The 16,187-nt window shown below is 42.5% G+C and overlaps 1 protein-coding gene across 1 annotated transcript in view; it reads left to right on the forward strand.

Moving 5' to 3' along the window:
* Positions 1-8,625: 8,625 nt before the first annotated feature.
* tff3.6 (trefoil factor 3, gene 6) overlaps positions 8,626-16,187 on the forward strand; it is a 76,353-nt gene continuing 68,791 nt past the window's right edge. Inside the window, exons 1-4 of the mRNA XM_031896524.1 lie at positions 8,626-8,724; positions 10,764-10,799; positions 12,604-12,627; positions 13,328-13,381. Of these exons, the coding sequence (XP_031752384.1) occupies positions 8,640-8,724; positions 10,764-10,799; positions 12,604-12,627; positions 13,328-13,381 (199 nt within the window). The 5' untranslated portion in view covers positions 8,626-8,639. The remainder of the gene's footprint in view (positions 8,725-10,763; positions 10,800-12,603; positions 12,628-13,327; positions 13,382-16,187) is intronic.

Below are 16,187 nucleotides of genomic sequence, written 5' to 3' on the forward strand. Positions count from 1 at the left end.
AATTGGTAGAAGCTTTGGGCAGTACTGAAGGAGTCATAGTAATAATAAGTTAATAACATGAAAAGTTAAAGAGAGGTTCTAAGTTATCTGTAAATGTAAATATTCATTTTACTGTGCCTAATTGTGAAGAACAGCAGAGGGGTAGTGGAAGGTATATTTAAGATCCTTGATCCCAGAGGTGTACTGAACAATATGCCATCCTACTAATACAGCTGATCTGAGTACTAGTGCTGTGGACACTGCAGGGGATCAGCCTATGGAAGGAGCACATGGGCAGACTCAGGAACAGCACATGCAGAGGAAGTGTCAGGGTGCTGACAGGAGACCTGAGAGGCTATCAGGGGAGTTACATGTACCTGGGGAGAGGGTCTCTCTCTGGAACAGCTAACAGGAAGCAGCAGAGGGAGGACACGCCCACCAGTTGCTTTGCAGGAAATAGAGCAGAACGGACCAGCTAAGAACAGGGACACGCCCACCAGCTGCTTGTGAAGGAGACAGGGGAGAACCGGAACAGCTGAGCAGCAGAAAGAGGAGAACGGACTGCACTGCCTAACCAGTAGAGGGCCCTCCAGCACCAGGAGCAGGTAGAGAAAAGAGAATTATTCCAGTCTATCTGGGGAATGTTGATGCTGAGGAGCCATGCTAGCAGGTGAACAACTAAACCAAAGTTGTATCAACAGACTGCAATAGCTTACTGCATTAACCCTTGCTGCCCAAAGCTGCACCAAGGCTTCAAGCCTAGTTTATTTGCATTTGTTTAAGGGCATTAACTTCAGTTCTGGCCAGAACATTAAACTGCCCCATCAGCATCATCCCTCCTTCCTGTTCTTCAATAATTTCATCCTGACTTATCCATGTACTGGGAACCAATTTATGGGCCAATTCCATAAAACCATTTTTTTGTTGGCAAAAAGTTTTTCAAGAAGCTTACCTGGATATACAAATTCCCTAGGCACTATTTAAGGAATTCCTTGCGGACTCCAGACTTCATAAGTGCCTTCTTCAAATGCTCCATAAACATAAACCTCTGCTGTTCTGATCCCATAACTGGAGCCTGCTACATCCAGTGAGTTTGGTCCTATAGTACACACGGTGTACACCAGGTTCCTGAGTAGTGTTATGTAAAGGTAACACTTCTGTTAAGGTACATTAGGTTTACTCTGTATTATTGTGATGTTGTACATTGCTATTTGTTAAACAAAAGAAAAGGTTACTCAAAATTCTCACTTTAACCAAGTGTAATGACAAAGAGAAGTTAATTGCTTTGGGCTACTAAGTGTGATGTATAGAGTGTCTAAATATCAAACATAATTTATGCAAAATGGTCAGAGAGTACTGTGAATGTTAACAGTAAAGGTCCTGTCTATGTGCTATAAAGGTAAAGAGTTACTTATTTTGTTTTGTGGAAACCTAGTAAACTACAGTTAAGCTTCCAGTGTTCTGTTTTATTTGTAAACCTATCCATCACCTGGTATATCAGCAGTTTTGACCCTAATATATTGAGAACTCCATGTTGCAATACTGCATCCATATGCAAGACTTCACAAGGGCATTTGGGTTACCCATGTTCATAATTTAGGGTGCTAATACTTTCCACCAAGGGATAAAGCTTGGCAAGACAAACAGCAACCAAAACTGAGTGCCTGGTGAAATAGGCCTTACAAGTATACAATTTTTAACAAAAGACTGGACACACTCATTAGGAAGCCTTGTTTGTGATCAGAGTAATGGCTTGCTACAACACCAAGACAAGTGACATTAAAGTGAATGTTTTCTGCTAGGGTTTATAGATCTCCCAGCAACCCCTGAAAGCCTTCAGCTGGAATTGTAATACAATTCTATAGAAGAGTCCCTCTCCTATAGTTGTTAATTATAGTGCTACCAAATGTGATTAAAGGCACTAAGTTTGCCAAGAAACAAACACCCAAACAGCACGCATTGTATTGGTTGCTATGGGTTACTGCTACTGGGCAAACTTGGTGCCATTTATTACATATGGAATTTAGTTGTTTAAAATGTCATTTTATTGATCTACTTTTTTACTGATATTATGTATTTTCTGAATTATATTTAAACTTACATGGCAGATTTATCTGTGCAGGCAAAGTCAGTAGTTGGGCTTCCAAGACTAGTTCAACATTTTATAGCGGGACCATAATAAATCTTTAATATCCATTGGGTACACCTAGGAACCTATTTTTGTTCTGTAACCCACAATTTAATATATGTTTAAATGTTACTCTGTATGTCCAGTGTATGAAACCCACTTATTGTACAGCGCTGCGGGATATGTTGGCGCTTTATAAATAAATGTTAATAATAATAACAACTAATAACTTAGTTGTGCTAGTTTTAATGTTTTATGTTGCCTTTAGAATAAAACTTTAATATTACTGGACTACTGGACTTTTATTCAGACACATAAACAAGGAAGCAGTAGTAGGATGGCAACACAGAAGTGCCCTGTATTTACCACTGGTAAGGATCTGCCCTGCACCAACCTGCTGGCTCCGCACTTCTTGCTGGCTTAGTGCACTTGCACCACTTACTGCTCTTGTTCTTCTGCTCCAGGTCAATGTAAATGATCCCTAAAGTCTCCAGAATGCCTTACTAATGATGCCCTTTAGGACCGGAGGAAAGTGGAGGGACAGGGCCATGACCGGGCAAGGACGAGGACCCAGGAAGTGTTAGGCGCAAGGGCTCATGGGGCTTGTAGTCCAGACAGTGATTGGCAGATGGGAGGGGAAGTAATTAAAAGGGAGAGTGGAAGGGGTTTGGCACCAATTTTTACTATATATTTTTACCAATAGCTATGCCCACCCACCCTATTGAGAGGAACTAGTTGCAGCTAATGGCGAGGAATAAGGGGCAGGAGTAGGCTGTAGGAGCAAAGGTGGAAGTTGTGCAGGTCAGAGGCTTGGGGTGGCGGTAATTAGCCAATGTTAAAAGGGGAAGGACAAAAGATAAAGGGAGGAGTCTCTGGGATTTGTTATGCTGGTTTAACAAGGGATATCCATAGGAGCAGCCTTCAGCGGCTAAGGGTGGAGATCTTGCTGGATAGTGTTATATATTAACATGTTGGCATTGTAAAGTTATATGATTGTTAATTATATGCAATAAACGTGGCTGCTGCATTTTCAACCCACACAGAGTCTGAGTCTTAGTGAAAAGGGGGTGAGGGTTTTGGGGGAGAAAGGGTCAAGACTTGATGCTGCCCATGTCATGTGTGCCACAGCTGACTAGTCATTCCTATGGGAAATGTACTCACGAAAGTGCATCCCAATATCAAACGTAGATAGAATTGTGCAATGTCAATTTCATCAGCCTAGAGCATTAACATGAACCCATTGGTATAGTTCCTACAGTGGGGAATCAGTTAACTCTCGGGTTCCTCTGCAGTGGAAGGTACAGAAAAGCCACTACACATGATTAAATGGCAACGTGTAAATACCCTTAAATAATTTAGCTTCACCCAATAATACTTTCCGATTTAGCAGAAGGTGGTTAAATGTTTATAAAATATAACTTCCATTTCAGTGCATATTCACAAACTGATATTTTTATTTCAACATTTAGAGTTTTACAGTGTATCGGGAAATAATGAGAAGATTTGTGTTAAACACCCACATGCTAGCTCAGATTCTGCTTCTCATTCAGCTACGGTACAGTCATTTTACCAGGATTCATGAATCCAGGAGACATTTTCACATGTTTTGCTTGAAGGCTAAATACACAGCAAGAATAAACCAAAGCATCACACGGAATAAAGAAAGATGCGCAAACACACATAAAATCTACAATCTGGCACTGGGAAGAATATAATTTACACCACAAATATGTACAAGTAATAGACTTAGGCTAGAAAGTACTTCTTATTAATACTGCAGAAGACTGGTTTCTAGGCAGTATGTGTCCACACTCCCCTCTCCCCAGTCATTGTAATCACTTAGATTGTGTGAGAAGAGTGAGTCCTAAAAACATTCAGCTTTACTACACACACTAGGGGGCTGATTTACTAATCTACGAACAGTCCGAAGACGTCCGAATGTGTTTTTTTCATAATGATCAGTATTTTGCGATTTTTTCATAAATTGCTGTGACTTTTTCGTAGCGTTACGACTTGCGCGAATTGTCGCGACTATCTACTGAATGGTAGTGTGTTGGGGGTTTCCTTAATGGAGAAGGATCTGGGTTTTTTTGTAGATCACAAGTTGTCTAATTCCAGGCAGTGTCATTCTGTGGCTACTAAAGCAAATAAAGTGCTGTCTTGTATAAAAAAGGGCATTGACTCAAGGGATGAGAACATAATTTTGCCCCTTTATAGGTCCCTGGTAAGGCCTCACCTTGAGTATGGGGGGCAGTTTTGGGCTCCAGTCCTTAAGAAGGATATTAATGAGCTGGAGAGAGTGCAGAGACTGCAACTAAACTGGTAAAGGGGATGGAAGGGTTAAGCTATGAGGTGAGACTGTCAGGGTTGGGGTTGTTTTCTCTGGAAAAGAGGCGCTTGTGAGGGGACATGATTACTCTGTACAAGTATATTAGAGGGGATTATAGGCAGATGGGGGGGTCTTTTTTCCCATAAAAACAATCAACGCACCAGAGGCCCCCCCTTTAGATTAGGGTAACGGAGCTTCCATTTGAAGCAGTGTAGGGGGTTCCTCACGGTGAGGGCAGTGAGGGGGTTGGGGAATGCCCTGCCGGGGGATGTTGGGTAGGGGGTTCCTCACGGTGAGGGCAGTGAGGGGGTTGGGGAATGCCCTGCCGGGGGATGTTGGGTAGAGGGTTCCTCACGGTGAGGGCAGTGAGGTTGGGGAATGCCCTGCCGGGGGATGTTGGGTAGGGGGTTCCTCACGGTGAGGGCAGTGAGGGGGTTGGGGAATGCCCTGCCGGGGGATGTTGGGTAGGGGGTTCCTCACGGTGAGGGCAGTGAGGGGGTTGGGGAATGCCCTGCCGGGGGATGTTGGGTAGAGGGTTCCTCACGGTGAGGGCAGTGAGGTTGGGGAATGCCCTGCCGGGGGATGTTGGGTAGGGGGTTCCTCACGGTGAGGGCAGTGAGGTTGGGGAATGCCCTGCCGGGGGATGTTGGGTAGGGGGTTCCTCACGGTGAGGGCAGTGAGTTTGGGGAATGCCCTGCCGGGGGGTGTTGGGTAGGGGGATCCTCACTGTGAGGGCAGTGAGGTTGGGGAATGCCCTGCCGGGGGGTGTTGGGTAGGAGGATCCTCACTGTGAGGTTAGTGAGGTTGGGGAATGCCCTGCGGGGGGATGTTGGGTAGGGGGTTCCTCACGGTGAGGGCAGTGAGGGGGTTGGGGAATGTACTGCCGGGGGATGTTGGGTAGGGGGTTCCTCACGGTGAGGGCAGTGAGGAGGTTGGGGAATGCCCTGCCGGGGGATGTTGGGTAGGGGGTTCTGTTAATGCCTTTAAGAGGGGCCTGGATAAGTTGTTGAACAATCAGAGTATCCAAGGCTATTGTGATACTAATATCTACAGTTAGTACTAGTAGTTGTATATATAGTTTATGTATGTGAGTGTATAGATTGGTAAGTATAGGTTGTGTGTGCTGGGTTTACTTGTATGGGTTGAACTTGATGGACTCTGGTCTTTTTTCAACCCTATGTAACTATGTAACACATCAGACACTTTGTCTGCTTATTATTTTAATCTTATAGAAGTGTCTAGGGAACTTACTTACCTTTTTATTTAGCCAGTCAGTTGTGATTGTTTACACCAGACATGGCACAACGATGTGATTTGACCACATTGCTCTAGATAGAATTATAGAAGATAGTTTGGGTTGTAAGCACACTGGGGTGCAGTTGGGTAGTCTGAAGATAGCAAGACAATTCCCCCTTCCCCCTCTCCCCCGGGCCTGTGGTCAGACAGTGTATTTTGTGGTTTTGGATACAAACCAGAGCAGTGTTCTCACTACAACCTCTTGGTGTGTCCAGTGCCGGATTTGTTATCCGGGTGCCCTGAGGCTGCCCCCATTCATTGCCCCCCCTGCGAGTGCGCACATGCACAACGTGGACATTTCAACTTGCATACAGTTTCCCATTATGGGAGCAAAATGTCAACATTTTCGGTGCAGCGGGGTGGCATGCTATCACTAAATTTGTGCTGCCCTAGGCCTGGGCCTTTGTGGCCTCTACACAAATCCGGGCCTGGGTGTGTCTGGCTACAGATCTACATTTCTCTCTAGCTTGCTGTCCCAGTAATTGGTGCATTGTTGTAAAATGTGCAATTAGTACATATTTTTGCTCTGCATCTGTCTTGACATGGCATTCCTCTCCATAGATTTGTGTATTCTGCAGTTGGATTCTGGATGAAGGTTGCAAGAGGGAAGAACAAAATGTGACATTGCTTGGAACCAAGATCCCACTGCACAAAATCCTGGACAATGTTTCATTGCTGTCATGCTGTCAATTATTTCTAAAATCCTTAATTTGTGTAATTGGCTGATCTTCCTGTATTTATGTGAACTTTAGCTGTAGTTTCCTAGGAAGCAGACAGACAAGATTGTATGTATGTATGTATATCTTTATTTATAAAGCGCTACTTATGTACGCAGCACTGTACAGTAGAATTCATTAATACAGACAGGGGGTTAAAGATAATGGATAAATACAAAAGATAATGGATAAATACAAAGTACAACAATAAATACAATAAATACAAGGTGCAGTTGCAATAAGAGTCAGAAACACAAGATGAAGGAGGTCCCTGCCCCGTAGAGCTTACAATCTATATGGGAGGGTAACTTACAGACACAAATGGGCAAATATAAGTGCTATAGGTCACAGTGGGTGACACTACAATATAAGTGCCAGTTTCCAGATCAGGTGCTGGGCAAGTGCTCCAATAGGGAGTCTTTAAGTTTAGTTTTAAAAAGACTGAGGGAGGATTCTCTCCGGAGGAAATCAGGGAGGGCATTCCCAATGTAAGGGACAGCAGGGCAGAAAGGGTTAAGGCAGGAAACAGCAGTAGTAGTGGGGGGCGCAACCAAACGGTTGCTCTGCGAGGAATGAAGGAGTCGGCCAGGAACGTACGGAGACACCAGGGAAGAGATGTAGTGAGGAGCAGAGGAATGGAGGGCTTTGAAGGTTAAGAGAAGGAGTTTGTAAGATATTCTGAGTTTAATAGGAAGCCATGATAAGGACTTTAGCAGGGGAAGGGCCTGAACCCTCCTGGATGAGAGGAGGAGAATTCTGGCAGCAGTGTTTAATATAGACTGTAGGGGGGAAAGATGGGAGTTAGGGAGGCCGGTTAGCAGCAGGTTACAGTAGTCAAGTCGGGATAGGATGAGCGCATGCATGAGCAGCTTAGCTGTTACAGTAGAAAGAAAGGGCCGGATTTTGGCAATATTGCGTAAGAAAAAGTGACAGGTTTTGACAGTGGTGTTAGTATGGTCAGAGAAGGAGAGACTGGAGTCAAAGATCCCCCCCAAACAACACATGGAATTGACAGGGTTGATGAGGGTGCCTTCAATAGAGATAGAAAAGGGCGGTTTGTGATTGGTTAGCTTGTATGCATGCTTAATAATGAATGGGCAGTAACTGGAGAGAGAAGGCAGAGGTATATGGATCTTTGACTCTTCATAGCACAAAAACGTTAACATAACGAAAACATAATGATAATGCATTAGAAAAATGCTCAATTATGCCTAAGATTTCAAATAAGGTAAAAATGTTTTTTTTTTGCATTGACTGTCCCTTTAATAAGAACAATAATAAACAATAAGGACTGAATTTAAAAGAGCATTTAACGAGATTGGTCCACCTCAATCCTAAGGCATATTTCATCAGCTGTTCATCAAAAGCTATAGTTTTGTCGTATTGTATATTATTTTTAAACCCTTTATTAATTTACCACCATTAAAGGTATAGTGACGCCTCTCAGGTCTTACCAGAATTGTATTCATCATGAAAATGTGCCTATACTGTATGTCCTTTAGGCCATTTTCCTCAATTTGACCTCTTTCTATGTAAACTGGACATATGTTGAATTTTATTATGCCCTGTCAGTCCTTATCTCAGGGGTCCCCAACCTTTCTTACTCGTGAGCCACAGTCAAAGGTAAAAAGACTTGGAGAGCAACACAAGCACCATAAAAGTTCATGGAGGAGCCAAATAAGGGCTGTGATTGGCTATTAGGGGCCTCTATGCACCCTATCAGCTTACAGGGGCTTTATTTGGTAGGAAATCTTGTTTTTATTCAACCAAAACTTGCCCCCAAGTCAGGAATTCAAAAATAACTCCCTGGTTTGGGGGCACTGGGAGCAACATCCAAGGGGTTGGGGAGCAACATGTTACCCCTGAGCCACTGGTTGGGGATCACTGCCTTATCTAGACACTTGCTTTCCTCTAGCAGTGGCAACACAGTCAGAGACTAGATTGCCAACATGCCCCTGCCATATCCAGGCATTTAATCACTGTGCTGAATCTTTGTTATGTATCTTGTTCTTCGGATGTTGTTGATTTTATTTTACGCTTTTGTGTATGTTTGCTTTTCATATCATATTTGTTCATGATGACTCTTTGTAAATATCTCCATGGCAGCTAATGATTATGTACACAGAAGACGAATCTATAAAATCTAAATGTGATTCGAAACTCTTGCAGTTTTTCTGGCAATTTTGATAAGATGGCTACAATGAATTATAAACTTTTCTGTGTTCATTTCCTTCTCTTGATTTTGGGTGTTTACCACACACGAGGACAAGATGTTGGTAAGGTGACAAATATTTTCTATATCTATCTATCTATCTATCTATCTATCTATCTATCTATCTATCTATCTGTCTGTCTGTCTGTCTGTCTGTCTGTCTGTCTGTCTGTCTGTCTGTCTGTCTGTGTGTCTGTCTGTCTGTCTATCTATCTATCTACAGTATCTATCTATCTATCGTCTATCTATCTATCTATCTATATGCTCTATATTGTAAAATTGTTATTCCTTCTAGGTCTATATTCCCCACTAACTTGTGAATTTCTACAAATTCCTAAAAATATCTTGAGATGAAACCCTACAACTAAAGACTTTATTTGTAAAACTAAAGACAGCTAGAAAATAGACTGAACTACAAGGACTACAGTTGCCTAACATTTCAGATTTTTATGCTTGGCAGCATATTTTCTATAAGCCTCAATCAAGAAGACTCATAATTTACAGCTTGTTATGCCCAAAAAGCTTCAACGATCTGGCAGTTACAAAATGTTTACCCTTATTTCCAGAAAACTGCAGCACACTGTAAATTGAAAGATTGTTGCTTCAATTTGATTTGGCTCAAAATGTAGACAAGAGAAAGGCAATGTTTTAAGAAGCTTTGTAAAATAAGTTATGTACAAAAAAATTTAATTTGTGCTTACTGTATTTTACCATGCTACTTGAAGCATCCAAGGACCTTGAATCACTTCTGCCCACTTTCATGCATTTAAGGGTAGTAAGTTTTACTCTTAGAATTGAGATCTGGGCCCACCCCAGATTTATTTGCCCCTTTCTATTTCCATTTCTTTGCCCATACCTAGAAGAAGATCTCTTCTGCCTACGCCCTTCTCCAATTATCCCTAGATTTGTGCTGTGGCAAATTTTTACCTTTATCATTTGAGAGCTTCTCCATAAGCTTGTCTAGCTATTTTCTAAAAAGATACAGAGGCTCAAATTCCATGTTAAACAAACTGAAAGTGGAAATGGAAATAACTTCTACCCACCTGGGTTTTAACCATATTGCTCTACATGCTATATTAGTCAGACCCATAATCCTTGCTACTAGTCATAGGTTTTGAATTGAAGCATCACACAAAAAATCTGATGCCAACTTAATATTTTGGAGGGATTTCATCATGCTTCACATAGGAACTTTCCCCTCCACATCCTTTTCCAACTGTAGAATCCAAGCTCTAAGGCCTCTGGAGACCGAAGTAGAAGCCACTGTAGGCTTACACTACATTGCCGTGGCCAAATAAATTCTCCTCCAAGAATGGATAGAATAATGCACATTTCCTGGTGCCCTGTTTCACTAGTCATGTAGTATCTGTGCAAATGCATGTATAAAGATGCCAAGCCACCATGCTTTCATCAAATAAACATCCTTTGTACTATTTGCACCAAAAAAAAACTATTTGTAGAGTTCAATCATTTCTTAATGTAGAATGATTTTTATTCAATTATTTTTTAGATATGTTACAAGCTGGCTATTATAATTATGCTTCTTGTTACTTTAAAAACAACACCAGCAGAAGGGTAGGGTGCAACTTATTCATTTTCTAAAAAACGGTGACATTTATTGCTCAGTACGGCACATTTTTACATTTCAATGATGACATTTATAACTAACTAATCTCTAATGATTTTCCTGATTTACCTGTTGTACCAGCATCGGCACAAGGTATAGGAACAGTTCTTTATATTCAAGGGAGCACTACGGCCATGCTCCATTATCCAATATGTGAAGTTGTGATACTGCATCACTGAACCACAGCTAAAATTAGATATAAATAGACAACCGTGACCTGAGTTTGATTTTTGGCCTTATGCAGTAGGTTCCTTGGTTCGATATCTGATCTTATTACACTATAGGAGTAACTACCATAGATAAAGAATTCCAATTTTGCACTCATCAGTGCCCATGCAGAGAGCACTTCTTTTCCATGTCTGGCTGCAATTTCCATCTCATACCATGTAAACAATCTGGCACCAGGTGCAGAGAACCACAGGGTAGGACATGTACTTTTTCAAGTGAGTTGTAATCATTTTTTACTTTTAATTTAGCTGGAGCACCGGCACCGGCACCGGCACCAGCAGAAGGTATAAGTACATTTCTTTTTTTCTGTAGAGCTATCAAACTGCTTGGCCTTTTTTTTTAGTAAGAGCTGAAAATACATCTATTTTATCCTGATAAAGAGAGATGTTGCCTGGTGTGACGTAGGCAGGGCCGCAATTTTTACTTTCAAAGGGGGCCCGGCGATGCTACAGTTTTTCTTAGTAGCTCGGGCCCCCTTTAATAAAATCCGGGCCCTGTCATTGGTTGCGCCCCGTGTGTACGGGTGACGTCAGTACGCACGGGGCGCAACGTTATAAAAGGGCCTGTGTGCGGTCACGTGTAGGCAGAAGTGCAGAGGCGGCGCGCGTGAGGGGAAGATGCTGCTGAAGCCGCCGAAGAGCAGAAGTAAAATGCTGCTGGGCACCAATGTATTAGGGGGGGCCACGGGGCACACTGACTTATGGGGGCACTGCTGCTGGGCACCAATGTACTAGGGGGGCTGGCTCTTGGCACCAATGTACTAGGGGGGCACTGCTCTTGGCACCAATGTACTAGGGGGGCACTGCTGCTGGGCACCAATGTACAAGGGGGGCACTGCTCTTGGCACCAATGTACTAGGGGGCACTGCTGCTGGGCACCAATGTACTAGGGGGGCACTGCTCTTGGCACCAATGTACTAGGGGGGCACTGCTGCTGGGCACCAATGTACTAGGGGGGCACTGCTGCTGGGCACAGAGTTAAATTTTTTAACATTTTCTAATGGTGGTGTGCCTCGTGATTTTTTTCATGAAACAAGTGTGCCTTTGCCCAAAAAAGGTTGAAAAACACTGGTATAAACAAATGCCACTGTAAATGCCATTCTACATCACCATGCATTTTATTGTGTGCATTGCACCCCTTAAAACCTAAGGCTTCTGGGAATTTCCACATCACCCCCACTCTTGACTTTTAGAATTCCCTGATGCACTGTCTACCAGAATCTTAAAAGGACATTTATACACAGAACATTTATTTTAAGTCACAAATACATAGCATTTTTTCAGTAAAAATAATATACAAAAAATGGAGCTCTTCTAAGTGATCTCACATTAAAATAAGTTGAAAAAATGTATTATAAGTTGGAAAAATGTATGAGCAAATTATCTGACAATGATTGACGTGCAGCTGTGAGCAAGTAGAAGGAAATCATAATGTTTAACATGAAAGCTGCAAATATGGGACAATAGGGTTTATTTGTGGGGAGTGTGCTCCTTAGTGCTAATTTACAGAGCACTTTTGCCCCCTGGGGTTACTGCAGCTACTGCTGATGCAGATTTTTTTGCATTTTGCATGCTTCTTTGCAACTGAGGCCTACTGTCTATAAGACTAGGGCTCTTTAGCCAATGCTCCCTAACTTACACATCTGAATGAGTCAAATGTTAGGTGGCAGGCACTGTTTGAGACTGGGGACAACTATGTGCCTCCCTCAGCCCTCTCAATGAATCTCATGTTTTGACTGCACAGTTGTTCCACATAAGGAGAGTCATCTAAAAGAAAAAAGGCATTATATTTAATAACTTTGGGTTAAAATGGAACCCTCCCATATAGATTGTAAGATCTATGGGGCAGGGACCTCCATCCTCTTGTGTCTTTGACTCTTAACTTGTTGCAACTGTATTAATCTTGTATTTATTGTTATACTTTGTATTTATCTATTATTATCTTAATAACCCCCTGTTTGTATCAATGTATTCTACTGTACAGCGCTGCGTACATAAGTAGCGCTTTATAAATAAAGATATACATACAAACATACATACATACTTTAATGAATGATTCAATCATCTATATTATTTTTTGTGATTTTAGGTACAGCACCAGCCCCAGCTGAAGGTAAGGGTGCATGATATTAATAGGCCAGCCATTCTTTAAGCCCCATTATCAATGTTTAACATTTTCACCAAGTTATCACTCACTCTTTAAGGTCAACTCACCCAGTTGGAACATCAGGTGTAACTAAATGGGTTACAGGTTTAACTAAATTGGTAGAGGCCATATTAAAGCTTAGAAGCATGGACTGAGCACAAATACACATCAGAATCCTTATTCCCTGAAATTGGGCTTCACATAAACAACTGTTTTATGAGTGGTATGCATTGGTACTTCTTGTGTTAAGATAATGATATCAATTTGACATTGATGAATTAATTCATAAATCAAGCTCAAGGAATGGAAATTCCTCCAATTTGATTGCTGTTGTTGGGGGGGGGGGGGGTGAGCTCTGTAGGCTTAACCTGTTGAACCTTGGTCCTCAACAGTAGAGAATTTATTACACAGAAATGACCATGTATTCCTCCTGTACACTGAATGATTATGAATGATTATTTTATAAGAATAAAAATTTGCACATGGGCACACCATAACCACTGCTAGGTAAGTACATTTATATTCTTATAAAATAGAAGCCCTTTGTGCCGTATGTGCAGAGAATACAAGTCTGAGATGTCTATAAATTCCTTAGTTTTATAGAATCTTAGATATTTTTGACACAGCAACTACAAGGTTTCTATAATATTTTTACTCATTATGTCAGGCGCAGCACCAGCACCAGAACCAGCACCGGCACCGGCACCGGCACCAGCAGAAGGTAAGGTCCAACATGTTATTTCTCTTAAGAACAATCGAACTCTGTAGCTTAGTAAAAAGTGGAACCTTATGAGGAAATTATTGTAATAATTCTCTCATCATGACTTCAGGTGGGGCACCAGTACCAGCCCCATAGAAAGTAAAGTTATATTTATTCTAGAGAGAGACTCTTGCCTTTAGTACAACATTTAGCCAATTATACTGTGAGATGAATGATTGGGTCACATGAGTAATGTTCCATGTTTGAACACCTTTAGCCATGATTGGTAAGATGATTTTTATGATTTTTATGTTCAGCCAAGAATAAAATAAGTCTTGTCTAATTTAGTCATTTCCTAAGTAAGAATGATTTTTATTTGAGTTATTATAAGATATAATTGGATTTTCATACCTTAGGGTTAATTCACTAAAGTGTGTTAAAATGTGTGCTATTTATAGCATGTGTTAAACATTTTTATCATGTCTAATTTTTCGCATTTTAGCACATGATTCACTAAAAGCATATTTGCGTTAATTTAGACGCGATGCTGTTTGCGTTGTATGTATGTATGTATGTATGTATATCTTTATTTATAAAGCGCTACTTATGTACGCAGCACTGTACAGTAGGATACATTAATACAAACATTGATAAAACAAAGATAATAGATAAATACAAAGTATAATAATAAATACAGATAAATACAGCAGCAATAAGTTAAGAGTCGAGGACACAAGAGGAAGGAGGTCCCTGCCCCGTAGAGCTTACAATCTATATGGGAGGGTAACTAACAGACACAAATAGGCAAATATAAGTGCTGTAGGTCACAGTGGGTGACACTACAATATAAGTGCCAGTTCCCAGATTAGGTGCTGGGCGAGTGCTCCAAAAGGGAGTCTTTAACCCTAGTTTTAAAAAGACTGGTGGAGGATTCTCTCCGGAGGAAATCAGGGAGGGCATTCCAAATGTAGGGGGCAGCCAGGCAGAAAGGTTTAAGGCGGGAAACAGCAGTAGTAGTGGGGGGCGCAACCAAACGATTGCTCTGCGAGGAACGAAGAAGTCGGCCGGGAACATACGGAGACACAAGGGATGAGATGTAGTGAGGAGCAGAGGAATGGAGGGGTTTGAAGGTTAGGAGAAGAAGTTTGCAAGAAATTCTTTGTTTGATAGGAAGCCACGATAAGGCCTTTAGCAGGGGAAGGGCCTGAACTCTCCTGGATGAGAGGAGGAGAATTCTGGCAGCAGTGTTTAATATAGACTGTAGGGGGGAAAGATGAGAGTTAGGGAGGCCGGTTAATAGCAGGTTGCAGTAGTCCAGTTGGGATAGGATGAGAGCATGCATGAGCAGCTTAGCTGTTGCAGTAGAAAGAAAGGGATGAATTTTGGCAATATTGCGTAAGAAAAAGTGACAGGTTTTGACAGTGGTGTTAATGTGGTTAGAAAAGGAGAGACTAGAGTCAAAGTTCAACTCCAAACAACGCGCCAAATCGACAGGGTTGATGAGGGTGCCATCAATAGAGATAGAAAAGGGGGGGTAGGACCAGGCTTAGGCGGAACGATCATTAGTTCAGTTTTTGTTAGGTTGAGTTTGAGGTGGCATTGGTTCATTTGGTGTGCACATTCAGCCACTCGCGTGGGTTTTGAACCCAAGTACGCTTAGGCTGATGGGGTGCAAATAGGTCAATGGTGGAGGCAAGTATACTGTTGTACTTGCTAAGCAGGGTATCAGGGTCCGACATCTCATCAAAGGAGGAGAGACTGGACCAGAAAGAGGAAGCTAAGGCCGGGAGATCTACGTCGCGTGCATTTCTAATTAATACAGTGGGGGAAGGAGCAGGTTGGGAAGGAGAGTGAGAGACATAAAATGTAACCAGGTGATGGTCAGAGAAGGGGAAGGGGACACTGTTAAAATCAGACAGGGACAGATTTTTAGTAAAGACTAAATCCAGAAAGTGGCCATCCTTATGAGTCAGAGCATTTGTCCACTGCTGGAGTTTAAAGGAGGAGGTTAGGTGGAGAAAACGTGAGGGCCAGGGTTGCGAGGGATCATCAAGGTGGGAGTTGAAATCCCCAAGGATGATTGCAGGGCCGTCAGTAGAGAGGAAAAAGGAGAGCCAGGTTTCAAATCAGAGAGGAAGGTAGCTGGGGAGGAGGCTGACGGGGGCCTGTAAATGACTCCCCCGTACAGAGAGAGGATGGAAAATTTGAAGTGCATGCACCTCAAATGAGTTAAAAGAAAAAGCTGGGGGAATAGGTGCAAACCGACAATGGGAGGAGAGGAGAATTCCAACTCCCCCACCGTGTCCAGTGGTCCAGGGGGTGTGTGAGAAAGACAGACCGCCATGAGTGAGCGCAGCTTCAGTGGCGGTGTCATCCTGTAAGAGCCAGGGTTCTGTTAGTGCGTGGAGATGAAATGATTTAGAGCAGAACAGATCGTGGATTAGTGTAGCTTTGTTAGTCAAGGAACGGACATTAAGAAGGGCACAGGAAAACGGAAGGCAGGAGGAGGGAAGGGTGGGAACCTGAATAAGGTTAGAAACAGCAGAGCGACAGGTTTTAGGCATGGGGACAGAAGGCTGAGGACGGATATAAGTAGGTATGGGGCAGGGCCCGGGGTTTGGAGAGACATCCCCTGCAGCCAGCAATAGTAGGAAGAGTAGTGAGAAGACGTGAGCAGAGGATTTGAAATGATTGCGCCTCCGCATACGGACAGTGACCGGGGGACAGAGGTGACGTAAGTAGTTATAGAGGGTAAAGGAGCCGGAGTATGTAGATGGGAGCAGGGAGGAGGATATGTGGATGGAGTATGGACAGGCAACAGGAGGGT

This window comes from Xenopus tropicalis, chromosome 2, assembly GCF_000004195.4.
Source record: "Xenopus tropicalis strain Nigerian chromosome 2, UCB_Xtro_10.0, whole genome shotgun sequence".
Lineage (NCBI taxonomy): Eukaryota > Metazoa > Chordata > Amphibia > Anura > Pipidae > Xenopus > Xenopus tropicalis.